Raw genomic sequence first — 25,744 nt, forward strand, 5'->3', positions numbered from 1 at the left:
GGTCCGTTCCTGGCACGGACTGTGAAAAGTCTTCGTAAAGTAAAATCCTATAAACTTGGAAACACCCGGGTGTCAATTTATTTGTAAGAGGAGGAATAGCAGAGGAATGCTTCAAGATGATGAAAGAGCGATAAAAGATACAACGTTGTAGAATTCTGGTGACTTATCCTAAACTACTGCACAAACTGAAACACAGAGATGTCCATGTCAACCAGGGGCGTAACTACAGTGGTAGCAGCCATAGCAGCCGCCATGGGGCCCACAGTGTCAGGGGGCACCGGCATCTGACCTGACACATTAAAGAATGAAAGATGTGTTTATACATTATATACACATTTATACACATTGTACAGCATATTTATCAGTGCATATATGTGTATGAGAGCGTATAAATGTTCTAAATGTTTGAGTATACAAATGTGTATATTTTCTAAGGGTGTACGAGGCCCCATTCAAACATCTGTTATGGGTCCCGGCCTCTCCTAGTTACTCCCCTGCTGTCAACAGCAGCCCTTTGTTATGACAATTAGAGAAATAAAACAGGCATTTCCAAAAATGTATTATTCGAATTGGTTTAAAAAAAGCAGTTTTGCTCTCTGGGGATGAGAACCCCAAGTTAAAAGAGAAAAAAAAAAAAATCGGCAATAAATTCTAAATAAGAGAAGGAAACAACCAGGAATTAACAAGTTTGTCAACATACATAAATAATATTCATCTAATGTATACTTACTTACTAAATAAGTAACATTTAAAGCTGCTGCCAGTGTTAGGTGTTGGCCCTGGAGATCTGTGGAACTATTACCTTTGTGTATTTTGTTAGTAGCAGCAGGACTGAAAAATATGTATTTACTTTCTAGGATTGTAGCTGGACTTGGTCACTGTGGTGTATGCTCACATTGCTGTCCTCTTAGTATCTTATCCATAGAGCTGCTAGAATCTCTTCCCCTCTGCTGTAGTAGTCAACCAGAAGCCTGTACTCAAAATGAGATCATGGGGCTGTGGAGCAGTTCAATGCTGAGAGCAAATAACACAGCAGTGTGAGGACATGCCCCCAGTGCAGAATACAAATGCATTGCTCATAGTCCTACTGACAGATCTTCAAGGCCAATAACTAACATGTGGACAATCCCCATGACATGGCCAGAAAATGTGTCCACGCTCAATGAGGGAGACCAGATCCAAAGCCGTGTTGAATCCTTAAGGACTTCTCTTCATCCTGATGCATAACAGAAAAAATAGTAAGTCAGCGACAACTTATGGACAACCTGCCCACAATGTGTAGATCTGTAGGTAAGTACTTACTGTCTCACAGAGTTCACTGCTGTACTTGGTGTCAGGTTGTTCTTCCTCCAATAAGCATTCCTCTACAGAAATCAACATGGATTATGAAATTTAAGAAAGGTTCATGAGATTGAGATTTCTTAGCTTTGCTTCCAAAAATAGCTACAATGATCTGTTCCTGGTTCTTAGGTGCTAAATCATCTAAGGGTCATCCATGGCTAGGTACCTGCGTATTGCATTACACGTTGTCTCTCATCTGACAACTGCTGGTCTTGGTGACTGTATCGTCTGCTGGTAGGTTCAATGCGAGCCACAATTTCGGCCAGATCGGTGAAATCTGGGACCTTGCTGTTCTATATAAAGAGAGAGAAAACATGAACGAATTACTAGGAAATATGCAAATTAGTTTTCCAGGATGGGATAACTAGCTTGTAAGGCAGCGGCTTTAACATAAGGCAGGATAAAAGCCAAACCAGTATATCTATTCCAGAAGGAACAGATTCCCAACAGTATACAACACTGTTTCAATACGTTTGCATCTCTTCAGTACAGTATAGGATAGTGATGGATTAGCGAACAGGTTGGCTCAATCTAGTGAACGATATGAGTCGGCTCACTTAGAACCAATCTAATATAATAGCCATACCTATTTTTTCAGACCACTCCTCCATTTAACCGAAAATTTTTAATTATAAGTGGAGTGGGGGTGGCTGGCTGACTACCTGAAATCCTCTCCTTATGCAATTACATAGGGAGTCGTTCAGGATCCAGAAGAGGCTCTTTACACTGAGCTGAGCCTAATGACCAGGCCGGACCATCACTAGTGGCGGGAGTGAGAGGTTGGAGACTAGGCTGAGGAAGTAAGGAGGCTGCTTATTGAGAATTTGTCCACTGGGAGATTCAGGGAAATATGCAAATAAGTTTTCCAGGATGGGATAAGGAAAACATTGCCTCTAAGCTACCTTGTAAGGTAGCCCTCTTATCACCATGCATGACTTTGTAGGATAAAAGCCATACTCTCACACAGCTAAACCAGTCCCATACGCTATACAGTTGGGATTCTGTTTCTTTTGGAATAGATATACTGGTTTGGCTCTTATGATGTTAAGGTGGCTGCCTTACAAGCTAACTAAGAGGCAATGTTTTCCTTATTCCATTCAGGAAAATATATATGCCTATTTGTCAGAATTCCCTAGTGGCTGTACGTCTCCACATCGCTGCTGGGCTTTTAATGGCAAAGTCTACTTAAGAAGTCTCACCCAGTGAATGTCTACATTTGCTAAACAGTGTATTTGGAAATGTAATAGCTGGTCTTAGTTAGTGATGTCGCACATACATCGCCCTCATGCCTCTGGTCTAATTCGGGTGCGCTGTGGTCCTGCAGCATCTTCTCAATGACGTCTCCTCGATGCCATTCTGTAAATATGAGCTTCCCATAGTCATATCCAATATCCTACAAATAGATAATAGGTGTGAGACTTAGAATGGAGGTCACAGTACGAAATTAGATACATGGATTAGGATGAGGTTAAGGGATGATCTACTCAACACTAAGAATAACATGTGTAGAAGGAGTGTATAAAAGTTGTGTTGCCATATAAGTCATTTCCAAGTGGACATAAGGTCCCAGATCTTAGGCAACTTACACATACTTCCTGGAAACGTCGGAATTCTGAGGTGGTGAAGCGCTGCACGGGAGGACACAGGTACTCACAGTAACCACTGAGCTTCACCATCTGGAGCTGGCGCACGCAAGACACATAAGACAAGCGAGATTGCAGCTCTGCCATGTCTGGGATCTAATTTTACAAGAGATGAGAAGTTGTTATTCGTACAACAAGATTAGAAGACCAAACTATTTGGCCAAAGTGCCACAACAAGACACTTAAAGGGGTATTCTCATCTGGGCATTAACATTCAGTTTGATTAATCTGCCATTAATAAACATTTCTTCATTTAGATGTTATTTAAAAAAATGTTCCTGTGTGAAGATAACTTTCCATAAATGTAGTCATATGGTCCCTTAGAAACGAGATAGCTTCCTCGGATACGGCCACCTCTGCTGGAGTGATTGCACAAAGGAACAAAAGGTGTTTGCATATAAAATGTCCGGGAGTTACTGCAGGTCCCACATCAGTCCTGTGGTAATTATTGCCAAATCCTGGTGGTCCAGCAGGGCTCAATACTGCATGTCTGGCCACCGCTGCCAGAGTGTGACGTGGTCGTATCCGAGGAAGCCGTCTCGTTTCTAAGGGACAACATGGCCACATTTATGAGAAATTATCTTCACACAGGATAATTTTTTGTAATAACATCTAAATGAAGAAATGTTTATTAATGGCAGATTAATCAAACTGAATGTTAATGCCCAGACGAGAATACCCCTTTAAGCCTACTCTTGCTTTTCCAGAACGGTGTTATGCTCTTGGGATCCTCAATCACATTACATTCCTCAGATGCACTAATCAGTAGTTTTTTATGGAAACTGAACATTTTTTATATTTATCATTTTGTGTACAGTTCTCAGAGCTCATAGTGTTGTAATAGTTGAAATAAATAGCACAATATTCTTTAAAATTGGAGGAACCTTTGCCTAAACATTATGGAGGATCTTGACATAAACCAGCTCCAATGTCCAGGTCCTAGATTCATTGACTACCATGATACATTGACTTTTTTCATCTCAAAATTTGTAAGGTCATCTCTTGATTGCCACCATATGGAACTGTGACTGTCAGTGGCGTAACTAGAAGGTAATGGGTCCCAGTGCAGAGTCTGTGCCAGGCCCCCGACTATAATGTATGGTTTATAGTAATAGTCTTCTCATATGGGAAAGTGACACTATAAGGTCCCCCTAAACCTCTTTGGCCCGGGTGCGATCACAACCTCTGCACCCCCTCAAGTTACGCCCCTGGTGACTGTCTAGTAATAAGTTACCTTTACTTTTATCCCCCAAGGATTTATACGATTCCACAGTAGCCACCAGCCAGACAGACAGTCTCCATAATTATATGTATTCCATTCTTCATGCTGACCAACGTCAACTGCAAGAACTGTACGAGCCCCCAAAGAGCGCGCTACATCCGCTAGGATCAGAACATGGAAGAAGTTGACAAAAATCAAAAGGTTGAGTGACACCAGTTTAATATTTACCTCCCTTTCCCACTTACCTGGAAGATTATTGACATAGCATCCATCCAATAAAAGGTGATTATCCACTGGGTCGCACAGAGGAGGAAGATATGGCATGTAGGATGTAGTAGCCCGAATGTAGCGCCAAAGCATGCCTACCGAAGGATAACTACATCAAATTTTTGACCTTTCCACCAAATATTAAGCAACATTCTCTGACCACAGCTTACCTTCTCTGTGAATCCTCATTGAAGAAGAACTAATATCTGTAGTGATGCAGAAATATGGCAGCCACAGGTCCTAATATAAAGTATATGTAAGAGGTAGGACGCTAAGAAAGGTGTACTAAATCAAATCCAAGCCACAAATACTTTACTTGAATTTGCCTCTGCCCAAAGAGGTGAATCAAGGTTGTGTTGAACCTGGATCCAGATAGCAGGGAAGTGATAGGGTAAGTGAGATCCAGAGCCGTCCTCGGCAGAGAAGACATCATCTGGTGGATGATAGGGGACCAAGATGAAATAAACACTAATAAAAATATAGAAACAACGTCAAACAAGGTAAAAGTATCAAAAGAACATGTGATGTTCGTGCCTATTCGTGCCTATTCATGAGCTTAACTTCCATAAAAGGTGAGTTTGTTGCCTCCTTTACAAATATGTACATTTTATTCCATAAAAATGGACAGAAATTAGAGAAGAACGCTTACCTTTGCCCATTTACTGGTTCTTTCTTTAGTCCTACTCGCATCAAGTTCTTCAGCATATACTCCACCAACCAAAGCGCCCATGGACGTTCCTCCCACCATGTCCACCGGTATGCCTGCTTCCTCCAAGGCCTTAATGATGCCTACATGAGCGAATCCTCTGTACATAGGAAATGTGTATATTTTTTTGTAAAATTATATTTGAGGATTAAGCAAAACAAAGTTGGACTGATTTCACAAACCTGGCTCCACCACCGCCTAATACCAGAGCAATGGCATTTCCTGTTAGGGTTCGAGCGAGTCGGGAAAAGTCACTATGAAAGTCAACTTCTTTCTTTAGGATTCTGGAGTAGAATTCCAGCTGATAAAGAGAAAGCTAAGTTTATGAAACTTAAAAGTTATGATTAAGTAAATAGCTCCAAACCTCACTCACATAATATAAAAAAACAGAACCTAAAGTTTAAAGATCTCCAGGATTTGAAAGAACTAAATATTTCTCTACTAGAACCATGCGTTGCGTAAGGACTATGGAGATTCATCTCTACTATTTTTAGGAATTTCTATATTACCAGTTTATGTGCTGGTCTCTTCATAAATAATCTCTTTGGACCTCGAATATGGAAATGTCCTGAGACCCAGGTCCTAAGTTTCAGCCATTCCAGTGTTCCTGATGGAGAAGGACCGTCCATCCGGTGGAGGAGAACAAGTTGTTTGAGAGCTCTTACTGGAGAATTCTCGAGGAACTTTTCCAGCTTGAGAAATGACAAGAATATTAGTGTAAACGTAGAAACTGAACATGGAATATGAACACCTAAATTCTAAATCTTCTCAGGTATACAGTGGTACTGAATAGGTAGCATTGATGTTGTTAGGCTGCTATTACAAGCACGAATGCTATGCCCCAGCGTTGCATACGTTTGGCTGGGGGGGTTGAGCGCTCCTCACCACTCCTGTCTCCATAGGGACATGTGCAGCCAGGTCATATGTACAGCAAAAGATAGAAGACGCATCTTTTTTCTGGCGACAGCAAGGTACTGTGTGTGTTCACCATGGCATGCATCCGATTGTACCGCTAGCATAACGCCACCATATCGTGTGGCGAAAGAGGCCTTATACAATATTTTAAGAAACCTAGCTGCCTTCTTCCAAAAAATAGTATCTGTTCACAGACAGTATCTGTGTAACTCTATTCAATTCAATAGATTTGAGATACAACACATCAAGAGCCACCATACTTTTCTATCCCTGGACAACTTACATTATTTCTTAGTGGAGATTTAAGGATAACTTGGTTGTCATCCAGCTTATATAAATATAATAAAATATATATTTTATATATAACAGAAAGCCCTTTTACAACCAGAAAAAACTAATAGTCTCCAGAAGATTGAAGCACGGGTCCCACAAACCATGTTACCCTCTCACCTCCCCTAGAGTTGGTTCTTCTTCACCCAATCCCAGCAGTAAAATACAGTCAGCCTGACGGATGCAGCGTATGGTCCATGGAGTGAGTGAAAACTCGGTTTGGTATAGGACAATACGGTGAAGGTCTTCTTGTTGGGCTAGCCAGGTAGAAAGCTGACATTCATGAGTGCTGACAAAAAAACAAGGAGTAGACATGACCAAACAGGTATCTTAGCTTTGAACCAGCAAGTCAGTTCATAACACACAGTGCTTAAAGCTTCGCTTGGCACTGTATGGAAAGGGTCCTCACAAACCTTTCTAAGGCATAAGCTCCAAGTCGCACCCTGATGATGTCACTTGTAAGAACCAGAGTTGGCCCTGAAATAGGCAGATCATTAATCTGTTAAATCCTACGCCATAGACATATGACCAATCCCCTAATAAGAGTCTTACCTATGGCGTTCATTGCATGTTGGAGCTCCAGGGTAAAAGCAGTGAGTGGGACATTGTTACTGCAGGGTAAGACACATACAGTACAGAGATTATTGGCAACATTACCAGGATCTAGAGGGGAAAAGGAGAAGAACGAAACAAGACCTCATTAGCTTCTTATTGGTCTTTAACCTAGACACACTGGGGGTCATTTACTAAGGGCCCGAATCATGTTTTTCCGACGGGTTATCCGAATATTTCCGATTTGCGCCGATTTTCCCTGAATTCCCCTGGGATTTTGGTGCACGCGATCGGATGGTGGCGCATCGGTGCCAGCATGAACGTGGCAGAAATCGGGGGGCATGGTCGTAAGTAAACCCGACGGATTCGGAAAAACCGCCGCATTTAAAAAAAAAAAAGTGTCGCTTGACACGCGCTTACCTGCACCCAGCGTAGGAAGGTGAACTTCAGTGCACTCCGACGGAATTCAGCGCAGCAGCGACACCTGGTGGACACCGGGTGCACTACCTTAGTGCATCGCTGGAAGACCCGAATCCTCCGCAGAGAACGCGCCTCTGGATCGTGAATGGACCGGTAAATCTGCCTCACTATGTGAGTCTCACCATAGCTAAGTAGATTTTACGTCTCCCAATCAACTCCGGTGGCCTCATTTATGATATCAGTTCATCACCTTTACGGATATAAGCTCTCCTTACTGAGGAATATGTATCTCACACACATCCAGTAAGTTCTGCTAAATATAACATGACTTGCCTACCATTTTATAACATTTGGTGCCACTTTCAGAGACTCCATAATATGTGCACCCTCAATGTCGTTACTTCATGGGTGCCTCAGTAGACTAAAGATGTGAACCATCCCCGGTTTATAGCCGGTATATAGCCCCAGTCATCAGCTGCTTTCTTTAACCTTCCTCTATCTCCCAATAAAACAGTCTTACCAGTCACATCGCCTTGTGGTTGCTGTAGATTTCCCAAGATTTTTTGGCTTAAAATATGAATGAGTCTGGTTACCACCTGCAGAGATGATTCACGTAAGATACAAAAATTCCTACAGCTAATAACAGTAAAAAAAACAAGTCCTCCCAAAAGTCAAAACCTTCGTAATCCTTATCTCTACATAACTGACCACTTGGAGACATACTGGTATTCGAAAAACATTGCTTCCCAAGTGCTATTTGTGATACAAACCCGGTGGTTGAGAGAAGGACACTTTGGGTATGGGAGCAGGAGTATGTCTGACATATGTACAAGGAGCATTCATTACACATCCAAAGCATGGGGACTGCAAATGTTATGTGATATACCATTAGTCAATGTAGCAATAACTAAAACAGTGGGCTTACCGGAGAACCCTTTTAAAGGGAGCCTGTCAGTAGAAGTTGACATAAACCACTACCAGTATGTTGTTAAGCAGTTAACCTTCTCTTTCCACCTACATGTTTCTTTCATGGTCTCATCACCTGAAAAATCTACTTTGAAGTGAGATGTAAATTGGATGTATAAAGTCTTGAGGGGGAGAGATTTGCAGTAAATCATCTCCTGTCTCGGAAACCGGCTTCTTCTGTGATTGAGGTCCAAGGACAAGAGTACCCGGTTCTCCTGAAGTCTGGTACATGATGTCGATCACAGCCGAGGGGGCATCCTGAGACAGAGAGAGCTTGACTTCAGTGCTAAACTCTCCGCCTTCCTCACTTTATACAACCAATTTACATCTCTCTTCAAAGTCTATTTGCTGGATGATGCCACCAGGCTGAGACATGAAAGCATCATGATAGGGACGGTGTTATTCTGCTTCATAACATACATGTAATAGTTTATTAGGACAAATTCTGCTGACAGGTTCCCTCTAAACTGATTCAAGTGCACATTGTTTGACTAATGGGGTCCCCCAATTCCAAAATCCTCACAATCCTCTTTAAATCATTCCCATCACAGCAGCGATCCAGTAATGTTGGAGGACTGTGTGACAATGTTTGACCATCCCTAACGTGTTGTCCTAATGTGTGTCCTGAGTTTTATAGGCCTGAATATATGAATGAACCTCAATCTATTCATTTTAGTAACCAAAATTTAATGAAGACATCTTTTCGACTATGTCAGTACCTGCGGGTATCTCCTTTTGATGTAAGACAAAGCACCATCTGGCACTTTGGCCAATTCAGAATCTCGTATTGCATGGACTGATGTTGCTCTTGGTCGATGAGTTAAGGCCTCAATCTAAAATTATATTTAAGAAGAGAGTAAGACTTGCAGGTAATCCATAAATTCAATGTATGATACTTTGTGAAATTATAGGTTATTTATTATAATGAACGGTCCCATAAATGGCCTTTAGAACTTGGCCATTAGGTACAGAGCCTTCCAGTCTTACCATACCGATCAGCTCCCCTCGCCCGTGCTCCCCCACCACACACTTCTTCCCATCTGTGTGCTGGATCATTGAACGGAGGCGACCATTCAGTGCGATATATGTACAGTCTGAAGGATCCCCCTTTCTTTAGGAGACAAAAAATAATGGGAGAAAAGCAATTGAAGTAAGGATATAACTGCAAAATATTACATACCATATTTTTCGGACTATAAAGGCACACAAAAATTCCTTTTTTTTCTCAGAAATCAAAGGTGAGCCTTATAGTCCAGTGCGCCTTATATATGTACCGCACTTACAGACAACAGCTGCCTTGTACTGTGCACAGGTCTGCCACCTGCTGGTCATTCACCCTTATAATCAAATGCGCCTTATAATCCGGTGCGCCTTATATATGAACCTAAACGTTTTAGCAGGCATTTATTGATGGGGTGCCTTATAATCCGGTGCGCCTTATAGTCCAAAAAATACTACCTTGATAGGGCTTAAAGGAAATCTCCCATCAAAATCCATCATGATAAAACAGGGACACTTACGCGTAAATCTAGGCACTATGACTGTGGTAATCTTCTTATATTTGTTGATGGCCTCCTGCCTTCTAAAAGCCACTTTAATAGTTATGCTAATGAGCCTTAAGGACTCTGGAGTTGACACCAGAGCCCATTAATGCAGCAGATTCACAGGCTGTTACAATGAACAGAACATGTCTCTCCCTCCTCCCTGATCTGCTCATTGTAACAGTCTGTGATGCTACAGTACAGAGGAACCCTATAAACACCAATCAGTGCCCTTCTGGCTCATTAGAATAATTATAAAAGTTGATTTTAGAAGGAAAGAGGCCATGGATAACAAATATAAGGAGATCACCACAGTCACGATGCCTGGATCTATGAGTGTCCCTGGTTTATCATGATGGATTGTGATGGTAGATTTCCTTTAATAATCACCTGATGGAATCTGTTGTGTGTTCGTCTTTTTACATAACTTTACAATCTTCTAAGGACAACATGTTTTATATTTTGTCTAAATCTATAAAACCATAGAATTGAATGGATGGTATAGCGTAAATGGTTAGCTATAGGTGATAGTGATCAGTAGTGTAAAGGTAATGCAGTCAATCTCAATGTAAGTTCATGTACCACAATCTTTGACCTGGGTGAATGAAATGTTAGCTATGGTTTTGACGTAAAACAAGCACATCATTATTCTTACCTGTAAAGTTCTTTACCAGCCTCCACCCCCATCCAGTCAATAGCGAAATCCACCTGACGCACAAACGGAGAAACGCGCCGCGCAACAGAATGTGCCACCGAAAGGAGAACGTGGGGGTGAGAACGAAGGATCCTAGAGGATAAAGAGCAAGACATTTCCAGTGTTTGCTCATATACTACTGTATAAAATAGGAAAATAGGAGCATTTTATTGTCCTCCTTATTCAACATGACACAGACTGGTCACTGAGATCCCAACTTGGGAGAAGGCGAAACTTGCCCCAATTCTGACCCAGATCATTTTTTAAAAAATTGTTCTGATTTACTATGAAACTAGGAATATATCTACTGACTCAAAAGGTTCCTAGAACATTTTAACATATGCAAATGGAGACCTTAATATTTCTTTATTTTAAAAAAATTAAATTAAAGGGGTTGGCCACTTTACCTCATGTTTTGTGTAATGTATGTAAGTGTTGGGGGCCGGATATGAGGTAATTTACCAATATACATCTATTAATAGTTCTTCTTCACTTTGATATGTAAAGTGAAGCCTCCTGTCTTTTACCTCATCGGCCGGACATTCCTGTAGATAAAATGGCCGCAAATGTCCATGAGCAATCGACCCCTGCAGGACCTTGTCCTTGTATGGACAGATAGAGATCACATGACCCTCCATCTGCGACCATTTTATGGACAGGAATGTCTGGTTGATGAGGTAAAAGACAGGAGGCTTCACTTTACATCTCAAGAAAGTGGAGCAGAACTATTTATAGATTTGTATTGGTAAATTACCTCATATCCTGCCCCACATACACACAGCACAAAAACATGAGGTGGCCAAAATGGCCAACCCCTTTAAAGATAGAAGACGTGCAAACAACAAGAAACTGACTGGTAAAAGTGAGTGCAACTCATGCATAGGAAGGAGGTGTCTTGGACGGCTCGAATAGTGAAGATCAGAGGTTCTCCAGTCAGAACAGTCAGCTGTCCGATCATCTCACCAGGAGCCGACTCAAAGATACAAGAGTCCTCTCGGCCGGTGACTCCTTGGTAAACATGGATCCGACCTGAGAGGATAAAATGGAGTCCAACACCCTGATAAGCGGAAAGATGAGGTGGTGAAGGGGTAGAAGACATCTCAATAAAGTGCAGGAGACAAAGATAGACATCTAGAGCTAAACCCAACCTGTTCTCCTTTCTGTGCAATGATGGTATCAGCCTTCGCATGGTGGAGAGATACTTTGTTTTCCAGTATAGAAGGATCCTGTAAAACAAGACATGTGGGGTAAGACAGCACCTGCAATAATGGGGCATGATGTGTGTGGTCACACAGTGTAACACCACGGCCAGTATTAGAGCAGAATAAAGCAGTATTGGATATCACTATTATTTAATCATTGTTGGTATTATTGTACTACTTTATGGTGGTGATTTGTGATTGTGTGTTACCATTACATGGACACTAAATAGTATTTTACTGTTAGTAAGAACAACCTCACCTCAATCTCCATCAGTCTGGCCATCTGTCTCTTTCCATTCTCTAACAGTCTCTTTGTCTTCTCCTCAGACTCCCAGTCTGAATCCTTCAAAAAATAAAAAATTATATTGTAGTAAATATGAAGAATGAATATGTGGGATCACCAAAAAGTCCCAACAAATCAGTGAGGGTAAAGGAGTTGGGTAAGTACTCATTTTAACTCTGGAATTTTTGCCCTAGTGGGACCGATCACTCCATTAGCTTCCCAAACTAGAGTAAGCCAAGTAATTTGGGCCTCATTAGCACTCAGGATCCCAACTGCATATTATCCCAACTGCATATTAAATCCCACGGTTAGGTTGCATAGCACAGCACTACCAAGTGGCAGAAATAGTGCATTACATGTGCAATGGTGTATTTATATGTCTATTAACCTAAGGGTTAATGTTTTGTTTACATTATAATTGTTACACTATGTATCCTCCTGGGGCTTTGCAGGTGGCTTATTGGCTGGAACCCCAGAGCATCTAGACAGAGCAAGTCTATAAATATAGGCTCTGTCTGGAGTTCTAGGTCTTGTCTTTTGTGACTTAGCCCTTTTGGATTAGTTTCTCACTCTAAAGACACTGGCCCACATTTCTCAAAGGCTTTTCGCCAGTTTTCGCCACAAAGAACATGTAAACTGCTTACACATGTATTTAAGACTATGCCCTCTGCTACATATATTTCTGCACATAAAGGGGCGTTCCAGAGCATTGTCGGACCCTGCACCACATTCATCATACGGTGTTCAACAGAATTGTGTCACTTGCTCTATGTTGATGTACTAGGTCGGAGCAGTGCAGGGTGCACCAGATTCATGAAGAACGTGCGCCACATTTTGTGAATATGGTACCCTCTGCACATGACACAGGCAAACTGCACCTTGTCCAGTTTGCCCTGTTTTTGATACATGTGGTCTGAATATCGTGCTGCTAATGCAGCAGAGCAGACGCAGCTCACCAGAGATATTTGCCAGCGAAGCTAACCACTGGTCCAGGCTGAGGTTCCTTCTAGCCAAGGACTTTTCCTTCTACCACCACCAGCCAATTCACAGACCTGCTATCCCTCGGAAGGAAGTATTTTAATTAACAGCCTACCACATTTTCTACTATAGTACTGTTCTTCCAATAAAGAAACCATTAGTAGTTTTCAAGATCTCTGTTTGCTGTGTGTGTGTCCCTTGAACGCTGCTTCCATCACAGGCCTCTCTTATTACCATCAGCTGGGAATTGTTTCCCCTAATATCTGTGGCATAACCACCACTAAGCCAGCCACTCCGGTCCTAGCCCCCACATACTTTTAGTCCACGGTGAGAATGTAGCACGTGTGCCAGACAAAAGTGTGGCTAAAAGATTAGAGGATCAAAGTAAATCTATATTCCCTCACCTACATTATAGAAGGATATGTGTGCTCCTGAGTCGAAGGGGCACACATAGAGAACCATCTGGAACCACGATGTTTCTGTTCTTAAAGGCAACACCTTACCTTGTCATGTGTGACTGTAGACGTTTGTACTATACGACTTTGTTCCAGCTCACAGTCCAAAGACCGCCAGAAACCTATACAAGAAATTACTCAAGCATAAGACAAAACAGGAGATGGAGCCAACAAGAGAAGAAGTTTAAATGTCTTGTAGTTTCCTGCTGCAGCCAGTTGTCTTACAGCCAGGAACAAGTCAAAGAGAAGTAGTCTATAAAAGGAGACCTAATCTTTAGGTTTACTGCACACAAAATAAGATGACTATGAGAAGATGTACAGAGGAACATCCCAGATATTTTTCTTTGTTTTTATTCCTTTGTCCATCTCAATGTTTATTGCTTCTAGTAAAATGTTATCCTTCCACCTACCGAAGATCCTTTCCTCTTCATGGACATGACAACTAGATGAAGTTGCCCTTGAACTTGCATAAACCTTATAAGTTACAGGGATGGGGGGTCATCACAATGATTCATGAACCGTCACTAAGAGCTTTAAAGTGTCAGTATTACTGCATTATAACACTATAAATGTCAATGTATTTATGAAGACCCTTGGCCAAAGCTGTGGTCCTCACAAAGAGTGCCAAGAAAACTCACAGAATAATCTAGTCAACATTGAGAGCAGTTTTCTCAAAGAAATGGATTTTCTAAAAAAAAAAAAATTTCCATGGTTAAAAATGATTCAAACAAATAAACTATGATATCATTCACACCTGGTCTTCCTGAAGAAGAGGATTTGCACATTCCCAGTGATGGTGGTCGTCGGCGAGTTGGTGATGCCGAAGGGGCACCATCCCGTTCTTCTACTAGACATATAATGTTAATGAAAGAAAATTAATGGAGGTCCACACATTATAAACAAGGTCTAATTCATGACCCCATAACTACATGGGGTTTACAACTAAGCCTAAATTGTGAAGACATCTTCATTTAACGATATCAAACGCAGAAGCCTTAATCTTACCGTCAACATGGGTCATACTTCTAACAAGACGAGGCCGGGAAGCTTGAGTAGTGTCTGCTTCAGCCTGCAGGTCCTGTTCGTGGAAAGATATTACCCTCATTACACTTCCTGAAGAACACAACTGTCAATCTTTCTATAGAAGATGGATCTCACATGCTGGAATAGTTCAATCGTCAGACCAAGATAATGATGAAGAGCGAGGAACGTGACTCGTTGCAGGCGAAGAGCAATAATCTGTGGAAGAAAAGGGACAAATGGGCTTATGAAACATAACAGTTTTTAAGACAAATGCTAAAGACCAGGGATATCCAATCAGAGATCTGAGATTCCCTCCCTGTAGACCAGAGTTCACTTTGGGCCTACGGCCTACATGAGGGCAGTTCTCCTGCTTATCTCTAAATAACTCCCACTACACGTATAGGATGTGCATCTACTAACCTGAACAGTTCGGATGAGGCTTTGGGGATACACCTTGAAGACAGAACAAATTGCCTCCACAGGAAGACGCAGTACCGTGCTTTTCTCTATGGCCTTTGCCGTGACTGTGCGGTAAGGCCTCTGGTGACCCTGCAAAAGATTACAGAATGTTTGTGAGATACAAGTAATATGCAAAATAAAGGAAGATAAGAAAAGGTCTTCATAGATTTAGAAGGGATGGCCACTGTGTCTTTCTTGTCAATGTCCACCCTAGATGACACGGGAAGAGGGGAGGGAAGGGAGCAGGATGAGTCATAACTCTCCTACTACAGCTCCTCCTATTCATCAGAGTTCAGACATGTAAACAAAGAATCACAGAGAGTCTGCACACAGCACAAAAGTAAGCACCAGGACTTCTGAATCACTTGATGAACATTTCGAGGTTATCAACAAGGCAGTAAAGGCAACCTATGTAAAAAGTGGCCAACCCTTTAATACCATAATGGTCATTAACTTTTCAGCAAACTTTGCATAAATCAGTAGTAGAACCTCTGTAATACCAGGGGAAAATGCTTCCTTATGCACTTACTTTGGCTCTTAGCATCTTCCTAATTTGTTTTCACACTGAAGAAATGGGGGGGGGGCAGTGAGTCAGAGCAGCTAGGTCTCATGTGCACTATAAATGAAGATGATCAGGAGTAGTGATATTTCTCATATACACACAGTGGACTATTGATTTTGCAAAGTTTGTTAAAATGTGAGACCTGGTTTAGATTTTTGGAATATAAAAAGACTCTTACCGTGAGAACATCCAGAATACTGAGTAGACTATGCACATTGTCCCCAGAAGCCACAGACTTCATGTAATGCCTGGTGCCATCCTTTAAGGTAGAAAAGGGTTTATTAGATATGGTTTCATGAAATGGACTTAAGTGTGTATGGGTTAGTAGAGAAGTCTACTTAGTCTACATAGTAGGGCCGCACAGAGCTGAGCTAACGTTGGAGTTCCTGCTCCGAGCCCTGAGATTGCACCTGTTCAGGGCACCCTGGAGAGAAGCAACAATGATAATCAGAATTTCTCCTCTTTTTCTCTACTGCAATGGAGTCCTTAGGATGGCGATATGACTGAAACCTGTGACGGAGCAGGCAGTAGTTTAAATTGGCGCACTGACAATTTGCAAAGAATTCATGGGTTTGGTTGTAGACTGAGCGCTCAGTCTCTAAAAGGTTAATCATCACTGCCCTTGGGGTTTAAGAACACAAACGCCCTATGCTTACCTCCTTCAATGGAGCGCGTCGCCACCCATCATCACTGGCCTCTATTGATTTACAGAGGCTCAACCGTGACTTGGAGTCCATTGTGCGCGTTCCCACTATAGAGCGGCAGCGTGCACTTTTGATGGTGTATCACCGTATATTGAAGTAGAAAACCCCTTTAAAGTTTATAGCGTTTTTTGGTTAATCTGAGTAAAACTTCCCTGTAATCTCATGCATTAGACTCCACCTTTGAGGAACATATTAGGAAGAAGTGATATCTTACTGGATCAGTGAGTGAGAGCTCCAGCCTGCCCTCCAGGACAATGTAGATACTGGAGTCCGGCTGTCCGGGGCAGAACACCAGATGTCCGGGTTCATAATACTCGAACACCACGTGTTGGCACAGTGACAGGAAGAGAGGCCGCTCGAAGTGTCCCAGCACGCTAGACAAGGAAAGCAGGAGGGGAAGACGATATGAGGGAAATGTATTATTAACTCTCTATGGTCCCTGTGCTTAAAGATAACATCTACTACACATCAGTCATGGCAGGGGGCGGCTCACCGAACACTCTTGAGCATGTAAAGCACTTCAGGAGGCAAGGCCGGGGTCTCCGATTCCGAAGGGTGGCCAAGGCGTGGATTGGGCACTGAGTCTTGCTGGGCAGTGGGAGGCTGTTCCCATCCACCACGGCGAATCCTGCAATAAAAAACCTTATAGATCAGGATGTTTACATACATACTGTGACATTCCTAATTCTCATGCACTTTCTTCACCTTTTTTTTATGCCCAGGACCTTCTTCCTCTTCTTAATCTGTCAATAAAACGAGAGATAATATTACTGGCACCCATCTTCTGTTTGAGACGGTTATTTCTACATAACTAATATCATTACAATATTATAATTCAAGCAATTTTGAACCATAATTGTGTAAAAACACAAATATGGATAGAAGCAAGTGAATACATTGGGCTCATGGTTTAGCTCCACTGTAACACCAGACTCCAATAAGTTTTATTCACTTCCTACTAAGTATTATTAAATGGGTTTCTAGGACCAAGATATCCATCCATCACATAGATACTATATATAACTAGTAGATCGAAAGACCCCCTTCTAGGACCCTCTCATATTGCTTGTTATCCAACAGTGCTCAATAACCAAATGTGAGGCGCCATGCATAATATGGCAATGTGGGGCATAGTACAGCTGGTTGGTTGCAAGTGTCGGGAATTGAACCTCGGCCAATCTGATATTAGTGTCTATCTTAAAAAAAAGTTATACAGTGTCAGAATGGGGGTTTCTTTGGCATCCCTCAGTAAAGGACCCTACCAGCCTCCAAAATAGGTTTTGTATGCTGTGTATACGGAGTCCAGTATCAGGATAGAGTCTGAGCGCACTGGATCCTCTGATTCTCCAGTGGGACAGTCCGACACAGTCCTACACTGAATCGATATACAGGCGGTCCCCTACTTAAGGACACCCAATTTACAGACGACCCCTAGTTAAAGATGGACCCCTCTGCCCACTGTGACCTCTGGTGAAGCTCTCTGGATGTTACTATCGTCCCAGGCTACAATGATCAGCTGTAAGGTGTCTGTAATGAAGCTTTACTGATAATCATTGGTCCCATTACAGCAAAAAAATTTGAAACTCCAATTGACACTGGGGCAAAAAAAAAAAAATTGTCTGAATCTACAATTATAAAATATACAGTTTCGACTTACATACAAATTCAACTTAAGTACACACCTATGGACCCTATCTTGTACGTAACCCGGGGACTGCCTGTAAATGCATGATTGTTTGATGTCCAACTATTGGAACCCCTTTAAAATTTTGAAGGTCTAATAGGTCTCCTGTTGAAAAGTGCATATAATCTATATTTGCTACCACTGATTTAGGGCACCAACATAGGGAAATATAAAAGTTCTATATACTATATAGACTCGCAGTCTGGGATTACAGCTCTATCACACTCTCTTGGGATTTCACCTTTGTGAAAAGTAAAAAAAAATGTGCAATAAAAAATCCTATTATTATTACCTTGTGAGGAATTTTCTGGGCGGATGGTCTTGGGGTTTCAGGCACTGGGGCTTCTGTGGACAATCACATAATACATGCAAATTGATTGTAAAGGGTTGTGTAAAACACTGAAACAGCACTATTTAATGCATAAAGGGTCTGAAGGATAAGGGATTGTAGGCGATCGCGATTATACAACAATATAGCTCCTCCTAGTGGCAAAGTCCATGAGCTGCAGTAGGATCCATTGACTTAACATCACTGAATCATGCAACATAAAGGGGCACATTTACTAAGGGTCCGCGGACCGCATTTCCGTCGGTTTTCCCAACGATTCCCGTCCTGCGCCGCATTTAACAGGGGTTTTTGTTGCACGCAATCGGATTGTGTCGCATTCGCGCCGGCTTTCACGTTTCCCTGCTGAGGTCCGCCGAAGTTCTTCCCGGTGCTTGTAAGTGCGTGTCTTGCCACACAATTTGAAATGTTAAATCCCACACATAGTCCGAATCCGTCGGGTTGTCCGACGGCTCACCCCCGGTTTCTGTCGCATGCAAACTGGCGCCGATGCGCCAAAATCCGATCGCGTGCACCAAAATCCCCTTTTAAAAGCGGCGCAAAGCGGAAATCGTCAGGAAACGCAACGAAAATGCGATCCGCGGACCCCTAGTAAATGAGCCCCTGTGTGATTGAAAATGATCTATTTGTACTTGTTCTTGTACTACATTCCTGTTCCTCAGGGACGGGGATAATATTTGGCTTCTTAATTTATGTTGCATCTACCAGGACAGGGCATTATGTTAGGAAGCTGTGGTTCCCAGTATCATTCACTTTTCGCTGCCAGAATCAATAACTACAAAAGGTATGGTGTGTAACTAACAATCAATAAAGCGGATTCAGTGATCACTTAATGCATTTGGTTTGCCTGTCCCCGCCCCTGAGGAACAGAGGAGGCCATTGGGCAAGGAGTGACTGCTACAATTATAACCCCTGTATCTACATCTACCACTCAGAAAGATAATTAACCAATATGACTCACCTGACTGATGTCCTTGTGATACCCACTGTATCAGCCACAATAAGCAGACTCCACCTACGAGTAACCCTGCCCCCACGGTGTAATTTGTCACTGTATAATCCTAAGGAGGAATACATTTCTGATTCAGCATGTAGAGTCATACAGACATAAAAGCATTCAATGCTCATCCTATATGTGCTCAGCTCATGGTTGGGGACTTACCAAGTCAATTTCAAGTATGTTCCATCCCTCCTGCATCATGTGACCGACCATCCTGCACAGAGAGGAGACATTTTTAACTTCTGATCAGGTAAGACCCTTTTAAAGGGAAAGTATATCACAGCTCCTATGTTATGTGCTTCCCAGAGCAACCTTCCACCCTTCTCTGCGTACAAAATTTCTTTTTTTATTAGTGGGTGGACCACCTTGGGTGGTCTTAAAAAAAACAAAAGAACCTCTGTCCTAAACGCTGGTCCACCATGGTGTGTCCCATCACTGGTACATCCATTGGTATACAAAGGCTTAGTAGTGGGATCACGTAGTTTGCCTATATGTCCACGCTCTGTAAACCTAGAGGATGTGGGTAATAACAGAAGAAAGTGTAGGTTCTTGTGGGTTTTTTTACACTAATGAAATAATAACTTATCTCAGACAATCCATTTAAGATATTGGGGGAGATTTATTAAGCTTTTTCACCAGTTTTCTGGCAGAGAAGGCATGAAAATCTCCGCATCCTTGCAGTTCTGGTGCTTGTCCGCTCCACATGCTATTTGGGTGAGGGGCCTAAGCATCCCGACCAGACACATTTACTATAGTCTCCACCGGAAAGCCAGCAGAGACTATAGCAGAAATCGCCGCCAGGTCAGACCTGGTCTACAGGTCCAATCAGGAGGAGACTGCACCCAAATTTACTAAGAGATTGGAGCCAGGATCCGGGGGTGGTTTTTATTCCCGCCATTATTTAAATGGCTGCCATGTTATATTACAACAGCTGCTGCAGGACAAATGCCTGATGGCCATGTCTTCCCCTAGCGGGGAACTTTTGTTGACCACCAGTGTTGTAGAGCTCCAGCAGTTCTTTATATTGTCTCTGCACTGGTTACAGTGGGGTTTATTTAGTTTGAGATCTAACTATCAATAATATATTTCCCACTCTGCAAGTATTTTAAAGGGGTATTCCCAGCTCTCGGACACCCACCTATCTCAAGAACGGATGATTATTGACATCCAATCACCGCGGTCCGGGTTGAACAGAGAGTTTGTCCTGGACTATGGGAGAGACTAGGGATTGGATGAGGCTACACCTTTGGGTCAATGGTCTCCTGTTTCGGGATGGGAGCAGCTCCCAGAGATAAAATACCCCTCCAACTGCCCTATACATCTTACTACAAACTGTGAGCGCCCCGGCCCAACAGTCAAGACCTCCACCGACCGCTGTTGGTTGACCTTGTATTAGGCGCTGGCTATGGGTGGTCTATATAACATCCCCACTAAGCCTTGGTATACCAACAGAGGATGTGTGGGGCATGTAAACAGATGTCCTGTCAGAGCAGTGTGACAGAAAAATGGCGGCTTTATATCTTTCTGGACACCCAACGGGGTAATAGGTAATATAAATGCCCTGTCTGTCTCTCAGCATCTTATAAATGAGCATGGCGGTACAAAGGTGTGAAGAGAGCAGCTCACAACATGGGGCTTATTTACTAAGGGTCCGCGGATCGCATTTCTGTTGGACTTCCCGACGTTTTTGGGATTTGCGCCGCTGGGACAAGTATTTAGAAGGCTTTCACGTGACAGAAATCGGGGGGCGGGCCGTAGGACGATCCAACTCATTCGGACTGAGCGCGGGATTTAATTATTTAATATACTGCACCCCTTTGTGAACTTTTTTATTTATTGGCCCAATTAATGAATTAATTGGGTCAATTAATTATTAAATATGCTGCCCTCCCCCCCATTAATTACTAGACTGCCCCTCATAACTAATTATTTCCTATGCTGCTCCTTATAACTAATTATTTCCTATGCTGCCCCTCATAATTAATTATTTCCTATGCTGCCCCTCATAATTAATTATTTCCTATGCTGCCCCTCATAATTAATTATTTCCTATGCTGCCCCTCATAACTAATTATTTCCTATGCTGCCCCTCATAATTCATTATTAAATATGCTGCCCTCCCCCCCATTAATTTCTATGCTGCCCCTCATAACTAATTATTTCCTATACTGCCCCTCATAATTCATTATTTCCTATGCTGCCCCTCATAATTCATTATTAAATATGCTGCCCTCCCCCCATTAATTACTATACTGCCCCTCATAATTAATTATTTCCTATGCTGCCCCTCATAATTAATTATTTCCTATACTGCACCTCATAACTAATTATTTCCTATGCTGCCCCTCATAACTAATTATTTCCTATGCTGCCCCTCATAACTAATTATTTCCTATGCTGCCCCTCATAACTAATTATTTCCTATGCTGCCCCTCATAACTAATTATTTCCTATGGTGCCCCTCATAACTAATTATTTCCTATGCTGCCCCTCATGAGGGGCAGCATAGGAAATTATGAGTAATGAGTATACAGCTCACATGATAGTGTGTATACAGGTCTATATAGTGATGGTATACAGTGTGTACAGACAACAGTGACTATATAGCTCTATATAGTGATGATATACAGTGTGTATAAATGTTGGTAAGTATACAGCTCTATAAATAGGACCGATTTGGTAAGTTATGTGCAACGCTGTGTAAACTGTGTGCGCTATATAAACAAAGGAATTATTATTATTATTATAGTGATGGTATACAGTATATACACAGGATAGAAGTATACAGCTCTATATAGTGATGGCATATAGTGTGTACACATGATAGTGATAGTAAATATACAGCTCTATATAGTGATGGCATACAGTGTGTACACATGATGGTGACAGTAAATATACAGCTCTATATAGTGATGGTATACAGTGTTTACAGACAATTATGAGTATACAGCTCTATCTAGTGATGGTATACATGGTAGTGAGTATACAGCTCTATATAGTAACAGTATACAGTATGTACACATAAAAGTGACTATACCCTTTTTAAAGCATATAGTATATTTCTGGCAAATCTTTATAACAATCCATAGGCAAGTTACGCCATGTATTCTGCAACAAATAGATTTGCAACAAAAAAAAAAAGTGGAAAAAAAAAAAAGTCTGCCAGGTGTAGATTCGACCATAATGTTAAACATCAGCACAGTACAGGTAGATCCTTCTAATCATATAAAAGCATACAGCAATGAAGCCGGTGTTATGCTCTGCAGAGCTTTATGACCCCATATAAATAAAGCTGAGCCATGCCGCTGAGCCATTCACATTACTCCCTGTAATAACCAGGCACCTGCAGACTATTGCACCAGCCTCCTCCGACCCCTGACAATAGCTCGCATTCACATGTCACTTGTCACCTCTGTCCTCAATTGCTCGACCTTCTTTTGACTTTCTTATTATGTCTCAGGCACTTGGTGTGACATCATGGCCAGCGCTGGGCAGGGATTTGTGCCATATGTGGGTGGCATAGTAAACACTGCACACCCCACCCAGGATCTCTATATATGGGGAGGACATGTGCCAGCTGTCTAGTAAATACTAAGAGCTGCAGGTCTCATTTATTAAAGGGACACAGAACCCTAAAAATCTGTCATGTGGTTGATTGCAAGCTATTGTTTGCAGTTATCAGCCATTTCATATGTGGTTAAGGGAGAAAGCTTGACTAAAGGTGAAGCAGAAAACTACTTCTACGTTATGATTGCTACTCCTCCATAACATGTGTCGTAGCCCTTTAATTAAGAATCTATGTTATAGCGGTATATACTGCCTCCCAGTACAGATAGGAGACAGTATTACATAAGTTGTGCAGTGTTTACTAGATTACTATATATAATAGGCCATGCCCTTTGCTCGACATACCGCTGCCACTTCCTGGGATAGATTTATTTTTGGAGCTGCTGTTCCCTGGCTCCGGTATAACATTCCTTTCCTGTATTGATATACACTACTAAAATAACTCTATAAACTCGAGGGATAAATGCATCCACTTATAGTATAATTGCTTTAAAGTGGTTACACACAAATTTATTGTTTGATTAATGAAAAGTTATGTTTTGGAAAATTGTATATTAACAAATATACTACTGCGCTTCCATCGGAGGATGCCATAGTAGATGACAATATTACAAAATGTACTTAAAAAGGCCAAACGCAAATGTTAAAAGGACATCTACCACCAGGATGAAGGATTGTAAACCAAGCACACTGACATACTGGTGTGTCCCCCCTGGCAGGATCCGCTCTTCCCTTAGCTTCTTATGCCCTGGGTTTCACGCTCATTTGCATAATTTTTAAAGACTTTTTTCTTTGAAACAAGGGTAGAAAAGCTTAAAGAAGAGCAGATCCTGCCAGAGGGGAGCACACACCAGTATGTCAGTGTGTTTGGTTTATACTCCTTGATTCTGGTGGTAGATGTCCTATAAAGGAAATCTACCACTTGATTTACATGCATTATAAACCAAACATACCTTGAGAATGCTGTAGCTACACTGAAGCAGAAACATATCTTGTTTAATCCCTGAGCGGAGTGGCTTTGCCGAAAAAAGTATTATAAAATTATGATAATGAGGCTCTGTCACTTCTGTGCCTGGCTCCAGCGCTTCTCCCGTTAATTAAAGGGGTATTCACATCCAGATTCATTAATCTGCCACACATAAACATTTCTTCAATTAGATGTCATTAAAAATTTTTTACCTGGGTAAAGATAATTTCTCATAATTGTAGTGATGTGGTCCCTTAGAAAACAAGGCTGTGTCCTTGGATACGACCACCTCTGCTGGAGGGATTGCACAAAGAAACAGAAGGCTTTTGAATATGAAATGTCCGGGAGTTACTGCATGTACCACAGCCGTCCTGTGGCAATGATTGCTGAATCCAGGAGGTCAGGCAGGACTCAAGAGTGTCTGGCCACTGTTGACAGAGTGTGAGGTGGTCGTATCCGAGAAAACTCTCTTGTTTCTAAGGCACTGCATGGCTACATTTATGAGAAATTATCTTCACACGGGAACAGTTTTTTTTTATAACATTCAATAGTAGAAATGTTTATACATGGGAAATTAAATTTAAATGCCCAGATGGGAATACCCCTTTAAGTATGCACTTCTTCAGAGAATGAAGTAATCACTATGGTGTTCCTGACAGGCAGAAGTATTCAATCACTGCACCATCCTCCTGCTGCTGTGTATGAGTGATCCAGCTCAGGTTGATTAGTCCTGTCTGGACAGTCCAGACGGCTCTGTGTAATGCATATATCAACAGCAGAACCACCTATTTAACAAGATATGTTTCTGCATCAGTGTAGCTACAGCATTCTCATGTTTGTTTTACAATGCATAAAAATAAATGGTAGATTTACTTTAACAGTTATATGAATAGGCAACTTTACTCTCCTCAGCCATAATATTGAGTTTCAAAACGCAACATAAAGGCGGCCTAAGCCATCACGCACAAAAGTGTTTTTTGGGGGCCGCGAGCCAGGTGCTCAATTCCTACAGACATGGAAAGGGCTCACACGCCGAATGTCCCCAATTTGCAGGCCGAAAAGCACACACAACCATGTGCATGAGTTTTAATCAGCGGATTTAGTGTAAAACACAAATATATTTATTACTTTGCACTTTTTACTGTCAGCTTAACATGGCAAAGTCGCCATCTAAAAAAAGTTGTATACTTATATAGAACATTTTTAAAAACGTCAAAAACTCCTTCAAAAAAATTAATTTCCACATAAAAAAATTAAGAAAATAAATGTTGACCAGTCGATCATGACACGATCTACAGAGGTTCATCGGTAGGTTACAGATTCTCCTGGTAAAAGTGTGAGGTCTCTTCTTGAAGTGTCTCCATGTACATTATATATAAAGAGCTTTTGTTTCTTTGGCTTTTTCTTAGTATTATTAGCTCATTACGGACAGACAATGATTGTAGTGGTCTGGAACACAGTGTACAAGAGCTCTCCGTACTATGGCCATGCCTCAGGGCGGGTGATCAACATCTTACAAGAATCAAGCTCTTTATATAGAAGATTTTACACTATTTATGTTCTAAAGCTTTCCAGTCATGTGTTCAACCCATTCTCAGGGACAAATCATAAAAATGTGAATTAAGAAAATTTATCATGACTTGGGAGGATCCCGAATGCCTACGACCCGAAACGATCCTGGTCATAGCACAAAAGCATTAAAAAACCCACCTGAAAGTGAAACCGAGAATATAACCAATCACAGCTCTGCTCTCACTTATTACACTGCTACTGGAAAATAAAAGCAGCACTGTGATTGGTTTCCATGGGCAACAAGTGCAAGATCACATTTAGGCCTTTTCTTAATAACCTCTTATACGCACAAGGATATTTGGGGAGAATTAGGATTATGGAGTAGGCAGGTGGAGGTGGCCTTCA

The 25,744-nt window shown here is 41.7% G+C and overlaps 1 protein-coding gene across 5 annotated transcripts; it reads right to left on the minus strand.

Moving 5' to 3' along the window:
* Nucleotides 1-52: 52 nt before the first annotated feature.
* Nucleotides 53-23,835, minus strand: LOC140127942 (patatin-like phospholipase domain-containing protein 6). Of its 5 annotated transcripts, none has more exons than XM_072149174.1 (35): nt 23,814-23,835; nt 19,456-19,507; nt 19,255-19,354; nt 18,240-18,292; nt 16,969-17,006; nt 16,757-16,891; nt 16,478-16,637; nt 15,738-15,818; nt 14,959-15,087; nt 14,674-14,754; nt 14,521-14,593; nt 14,270-14,362; nt 13,564-13,637; nt 12,059-12,142; nt 11,746-11,823; nt 11,452-11,654; nt 10,559-10,690; nt 9,350-9,473; nt 9,082-9,195; nt 7,917-7,992; nt 6,977-7,087; nt 6,838-6,901; nt 6,545-6,713; nt 5,689-5,871; nt 5,362-5,480; nt 5,123-5,279; nt 4,790-4,906; nt 4,644-4,713; nt 4,452-4,568; nt 4,219-4,367; nt 2,928-3,080; nt 2,618-2,734; nt 1,508-1,634; nt 1,303-1,364; nt 53-1,216 (listed from the first exon to the last, which is right to left on the minus strand). In XM_072149174.1, the coding sequence occupies exons 2-35, from the start codon at nt 19,504-19,506 to the stop codon at nt 1,160-1,162; spliced, it is 3,651 nt and encodes a 1,216-aa protein (XP_072005275.1). In that variant the 5' UTR covers nt 19,507; nt 23,814-23,835; the 3' UTR covers nt 53-1,159. The 5 variants fall into 5 exon arrangements, with proteins under 5 accessions (XP_072005275.1, XP_072005277.1, XP_072005273.1 ...); XM_072149176.1 differs by lacking the exon at nt 23,814-23,835 and adding an exon at nt 22,704-22,801 and having other exon boundaries at nt 14,270-14,359; XM_072149172.1 differs by lacking the exon at nt 23,814-23,835 and adding an exon at nt 22,704-22,801.
* Nucleotides 23,836-25,744: the final 1,909 nt, after the last annotated feature.

Source organism: Engystomops pustulosus, chromosome 4 (assembly GCF_040894005.1).
Source record: "Engystomops pustulosus chromosome 4, aEngPut4.maternal, whole genome shotgun sequence".
Classification (NCBI taxonomy): Eukaryota; Metazoa; Chordata; class Amphibia; order Anura; family Leptodactylidae; genus Engystomops; species Engystomops pustulosus.